Source organism: Xyrauchen texanus, chromosome 24, assembly GCF_025860055.1.
Source record: "Xyrauchen texanus isolate HMW12.3.18 chromosome 24, RBS_HiC_50CHRs, whole genome shotgun sequence".
NCBI classification, from domain to species: Eukaryota; Metazoa; Chordata; class Actinopteri; order Cypriniformes; family Catostomidae; genus Xyrauchen; species Xyrauchen texanus.
In genome coordinates, this window is record NC_068299.1 from 39,518,123 (window position 1) to 39,524,459 (window position 6,337).

At 47.0% G+C, this 6,337-nt stretch overlaps 1 protein-coding gene across 1 annotated transcript; it reads left to right on the plus strand.

Annotated features, from left to right (window-relative positions):
* The first annotated feature begins 3,582 nt into the window (after positions 1-3,582).
* On the plus strand, positions 3,583-5,930 carry LOC127617773 (protein FAM200A-like). The gene is made up of 2 exons (XM_052089848.1): positions 3,583-4,575; positions 5,064-5,930. Exons 1-2 carry the CDS (start codon positions 3,583-3,585, stop codon positions 5,928-5,930), a joined length of 1,860 nt encoding a protein of 619 aa, XP_051945808.1.
* The last annotated feature ends 407 nt before the right edge of the window (positions 5,931-6,337 follow it).

Consider the following 6,337-nt stretch of genomic DNA (forward strand, 5'->3'; position numbering starts at 1 on the left):
TGATCTGAACTCAAGTGGATGTTTGTTATTAGACTTCTGTGCTAGTCATGGATTATCTATAACAAACACCATGTTCGAACATAAGGATGCTCATAAGTGTACGTGGTACCAGAGCACCCTAGGCCGAAGGTCGATGATCGATTTTGTAATCGTGTCATCGGATCTGAGGCCATATGTTTTGGACACTCAGGTAAAGAGAGGGGCAGAGCTGTCAACCGATCACCATCTGGTGGTGAGCTGGGTCAGGGGGTGGGGAAAGACTCTGGACAGACCTGGGAAGCCCAAGCGAGTAGTGCGGGTGAACTGGGAACGTTTGGAGGAGGTCCCTGTCCGTGAGATCTTCAACTCACACCTCCAGCTGAGTTTTTCAGGCATCCCTGCGGAGGTTGGGGACATTGAACCGGAGTGGGCGATGTTCAAAGCTTCCATTGCTGAAGCCGCGGTGGAGAGCTGCGGCCTCAAGGTTTTAGGTGCCGCAAGGGGTGGTAACCCTCGAACACCGTGGTGGACACTGGTGGTCAGGGAAGCCGTCCGACTGAAGAAAGAGGCCTTCCGGGATTTGTTGTCCCGGAGGTCTCCGGAGGCAGTTGCAAGGTACCGACAGGCCCGAAGGGCTGCGGCCTCAGCCGTGAGGGAGGCAAAGCAGTGGGTGTGGGAAAAGTTCGGAGAAGCCATGGAGAAGGACTTTCGGTCCGCACCAAAGTGCTTCTGGAAAACCGATCCGCCACCTTAGGAGGGAAACGGGGAACCATTCAAGCTGTATACAGCAAAGATGGGACGCTGTTGACCTCAACTGAGGAGGTTATTGGGCGTGTAAGGAACACTTTGAAGAACTCCTAAATCCAAACACGCCCTCTATGGTAGAGGCAGAGCCGGAGGATGATGGGGATCAGATTCTATTTCCCTGGGGAGGTCACTGAGGTAGTCAAACAACTCCGCAGTGGCAAAGCCCCGGGGATTAATGAGATCCAACCAGAAATGCTGAAAGCTTTGGATGTGGAGGGGTGTCATGGATGACACGCCTCTTCAACATTAGCGTGGAAATCTGGGACAGTGCCTAAGGAGTGGCAGAACGGGGTGGTGGTTCCCCTCTTCAAAAGGGGGATCAGAGAGTGTGTGCCAACTACAGGGGTATCACACTTCTCAGCCTCCCTGGTAAAGTTTACTCCCAGGTGCTGGAGAGGAGGGTTCGGCCGATTGTCGAACCTCGGATTGAAGAGGAACAATGCGGTTTTCGGTCCTGGCCGTGGAGCGACGGACCAGATCTTTACTCTTGCAAGGATCCTGGAGGGGGCCTGGGAGTATGCCCATCAGGTCTACATGTGTTTTGTGGATCTGGAGAAGCGTATGACCGGGTCCCCGGGAGAGACTGTGGGAGGTGCTGCTGGAGTACGGGGTGGGGGGTCCCTTCTTAGGGCGATCCAATCCCTGTACGTCCAAAGCGAGAGCTGTGTCCGGGTCCTCGGCACGAAGTCGAGTTCATTCCATGTGGGGGTTGGTCTCCGCCAAGGCTGCGCTTTGTCACCAATCCTGTTTGTGATATTCATGGACAGGATATCGAGGCGTAGTCGGTGGGCTGGGGATCTCATCGCTGCTTTTTGCAGATGATGTTGTCTTCATGTCATCATTGGTCCGTGACCTTCAGCTCTCACTGGATCGCTTGGCAGTCGAGTGTGAAGCAGCTGGGATGAGGATTAGCACCTCTAAATCTGAGGCCATGGTTCTCAGCAGGAAACCAATGGAGTGCGTACTCCAGGTAGGGAATGAAGTTTTGCCCCAAGTGAAGGAGTTCAAGTACCTCGGGGTCTTGTTCTCGAGTGAGGGGACAATGGAGCGGGAGGTTGGCCGGAGAATCGGGGCAGCGGGGCGGTATTGCACTCGCTCTATCGCACCGTTATCACGAAAAGAGAGCTGAGCCGAAAGGCAAAGCTCTCGATCTACCGGTCAATTTTTGTTCCTACCCTCACCTATGGTCATGAAGGTTGGGTCATGACCGAAAGAACTAGGTCGCGAGTACAAGCGGCGAAATGGGCTTCCTCAGAAGGGTGGCGGGCTTCTCCCTTAGAGATAGGGTGAGGAGCTCAGTCATCCGTGAGGAGCTCGGAGTAGAGCCGCTGCTCCTTTGCGTTGAAAGGAGTCAGTTGAGGTGGTTTGGGCATCTGGTAAGGATGCCCCCTGGCCGCCTCCCTAGGGAAGTGTTTCAGGCACGTCCAGCTGGGAGGAGGCCTCGGGGAAGACCAAGGACTAGGTGGAGAGATTACATCTCCACACTGGCCTGGGAACGCCTCGGGGTCCCCCAGTCAGAGTTAGTTAATGTGGCTCGGGATAGGGAAGTTTGGGGCCCCCTGCTGGAGCAGCTGCCCCCGCGACCCGACTTCGGATAAGCGGTTGAAGATGGATGGATGGATGGATGGATGGCACGAAGAACAGTTGCCTTCCTGGGAAGGCTGATTTCTGCAAACTCACAAACCCTTACTGCAGCGCAAAGAACAAACATATTGTCGCATGGTAAACCCAAGACATTTCAGCAAATGTTGGGTTTTCTAGGACTTACTGGATAGAGCAGAAACCATGTACCAAACTATGTGGAATTAACACAACCCTGAGGGATATGATGGCTGCTACCCTTTCAAGGACAACAGAAGCTGACGAGGCATTGACCCACACAAAACAGGCACTGGCACAAGCGGCACATCTCAGTATATCAGATTATAAGAACCCTTTCTTCCTGGATGTTTCTGAAACAGGAGGGGTGGTGAATGCTGTTTTGTTTCAGAAAAAGGAGGGAGAAAGGAGGGTACTTAATTACCACAGCTCAAAGCTGGACAATGTGGAAAAAGGCCAGGTGGGATGCACAAGAGATTTAGCAGCACTCTGCAAAGCAATAGAAAAAACGGCCCACATTGTTATGTGCCATCCACTCATAGTGAACACCGTGCATGGAGTGGTGGCATACCTAAACTCAGCAGCCTTCACATTGTCAACAGTAAGAAAACTAAAGATCGCTGAAATGTTGAAACAACCTCATATTACCTACACCGCCACAGGGGTAAACATGTCAACAGGAATGAACTCTGAAGGACAAGAGACACATGACTGTGAATTCAGGGCAGCAAAAGATCTGAAGATAAGAATGGAACTACACACCTGGAGGTTAGATTATCTCACAACCGGCCTCAGCTCAGCTGGTCGAAATCACCGCACTCACCAAAGCACTCAAAATATGTGAGGGCAAAAGCGTAAATATCTACACCAGTACTTCTCAAAGTCCGGACTCCGGTCCGGATCCGGACCCGGAGGGAATTCAATCCGGACCGGCCTGCTTTTCGTATTTCAAGAGCACTAATTGTGTGTAATGGATTAAAAGTGTGGATTTCTACTTTGATAAACGCATGTTAAAATCATTTGTAAAATCACATGTCTTTTGTGAGATGGTCCGAAATTAAAGCGAAGGCGAGATATTTAAAGTTTTCCTCCGTGATTTAGTTGCCATGACATCCAGTGAGCGTTGATTTTTGACGTAATCGGGCGCGACGCGACACTTCAAGTTCACCGCAGTAAGCGTTTGAATGGGTGTGGAGGATGGCATCGTCCAAGAAAAGAAAAGTTGACGGAGAAAACAGAATTTTTAAAGATGATTGGATCGAGAGGTATGCGTTCATTTTGCCCCAATCCAGCACAAAGCCATTCTGTTTAATTTGTAATGAGACCATTGGAGTTGTGAAGAGTGGAAATGTCAAACGACATTACGAAACAAAACACAAACATTTTGAACAGCAATATCCACAAAATACAGAGGTAAGGACAGCAAAACTACGACAGCTAAAGTCATCATATGAATCAACAAATAAGTTGCTTGTGAGAGCTGTGACACAGCAAGAGAGAGCTACAGAAGCATCTTTCCGAGTGGCCTGGGTACTTGGCAAAAACAAGAAGCCGTTCTCTGATGCAGAGATAGTTAAGGAATGTTTAGTGGAGATAGCAGATGCTTTGTTTGAGGGAAAGGAGAGACAGGAGATGTCAGATAAATTAAAGAAAATCCCACTGTCCAATGACACTTCAACCAGGAGGACAGAGATACTTGCCCATGACTTAATTAATCAGTTAACTGATGATATCAAAGATGCACCCTGCCTTTCACTTGCGGTGGATGAGTCAACAGACTGCACAGACCAAGCCCAGCTATGTGTGTTTGTCAGATACTTCAGCAAGGCAAAGGGGACATTCTGTGAAGACTTACTGGGCCTTACTCCACTCTGTCACACTAGAGGAGAGGACATCTATGAAGCAATCATGCAGATGCTTAATGAATGGGGAATTGATGTCAAGAATATTGTGTCCATCACTACTGATGGTGCTCCAGCCATGATAGGGAAGGAGAAGGGAGCTGTTCAACGTCTGAAAGAGGAGCACTCCGACCTGCTGACATACCACTGTATTATACACCAGTCCGTGCTGTGTGCTAGCCTTGGAAAAGAATATTCAGACGTCATGGAAACTATTATGAAGCTTGTGAACTACCTGAGAGCATCCTCTGCCCTTCAGCACCGTCTTCTGCGGGCATTCCTGACTGAGGTGAGAATTATTTTGACTTTTTCTACTGTGTTTTTGTGTGTGTGGGTCAATAGAGGATTATTAAGTGATGATCACACACATACACACACACACACACACACACACACACACACACACACACACACACACACACACACACACACACACACATTGCTTCAGAGCCAAAGCATTTAAATCTTTAACACTTTTTATCAATGGGAAACTAAGGCATAATTAATGCAGGAAATGCTGAATATGTCCCCACTGATTGATATTAAGTCAACCCTTATTTCACAAATGTTTTTTTATTTATATAATCATTTTTAATTGTGAATAAAATGTAGGAGATAATGTAATTATATGCGTTTGGAAGTATTAAAGGTTGTCATCAAAATCTACATACAACAGACTTACAGAATTTACAAAGGTGTTTGTGTTCACAAAGATCATGTATTTTTCTTGTATTATTGATTAAAAAATGTATTATTTTTCTTTTTTTCTTTTATCAGGTAAATGCTGCTTATGACGACTTACTCCTCCATAACAATGTTAGGTGGCTGAGTAAGGGAAGAGTCTTGGAAAGGTTTTGGGCCATCAGGAAAGATTTGGAGATGTTTTTGTCCCAGCAGAAGAATGTCAAAGCCAGGCATTACTTGGATTTTTTGAGGGATGATGACAGCATGGAGCTTGTGGCCTTTTTATTGGACATAACATCTCATCTAAATGAACTGAATCTGAAGCTCCAGGGCCAAGGCAACACAGTGTGTGATCTGATGGCAGCCGTACGCTCCTTTGAAAGGCAGCTGGAGATCTTTAAGGGTGACATCACAGGGCCACATATCCACTTTCCAACTCTTCTCCAGCAGACTAATGGCAATCACTATCGTCACCATCTTTCCTTTTTGGAGAAGCTAGCTGAAAATTTCAGGATGCGCTTTGAGGGGTTCAATGTAGGCAGACAAGTGCTGCTCTGCATTCCATCTCCATTCCTGGTCAAGAATGTTGAGGAGTTTTCAAAAGAAACCAAGAGCATCTTCCCATGGGCAAGCATGGCATCTCTGCAGACTGAACTCATTGACTTACAGGAAAATGTGACTTTGCAGGAAGTGTACTGTGACACTGTTACATTTTGGACTAAAATGGTCACAGCTGAAAATTTCCCCAATCTGCAGAAAGTAGCCATCTGTGTTCTTACCATGTTTGGGTCGACCTATCGGTGTGAGTCTGCATTCTCAGCAATGAATGCTGTAAAGAACTCATACCACAGCAGCTTGACTAATGAACATTTAGGCCAGTGTCTCCGTCTGGCAACCACACCTTTTGTGCCACGGTTTCGGCAGCTGATGGGAGACAGACAGTGCCATTTCTCACATTAGACTGTTCAGTATTTTGCACCATGTTACTTTGGGCCTACCTCTTGTTGTGTTTTGTTAAGAATTTTTTTGGAAATTTTTCAAAAACACCTTATTTTTGAAATGAAATGAATGTTGATTTTTTTATGCATGTTTATTAAAAATAAGTTTTGTAATAACCAATAGTTCCGGACCTTTGACATTGATGAAAATCAGATTTGGACCTTTGAATGTAGACTTTGAGAACCCCTGATCTACACCAACTCTGCCTATGCCTTTGGAGCAGTACATGTTGATTGGCCACAATGGATGAGAAGAGGATTCATAACCACGCAAAAGACCCCTGTGAAGCATGCTGAACAGTTAAATCATTACTAAGAGCCATAGTCATGCCAAAAGAGGTGAAAAATGCAGAGGGACCCGAGGAAGAG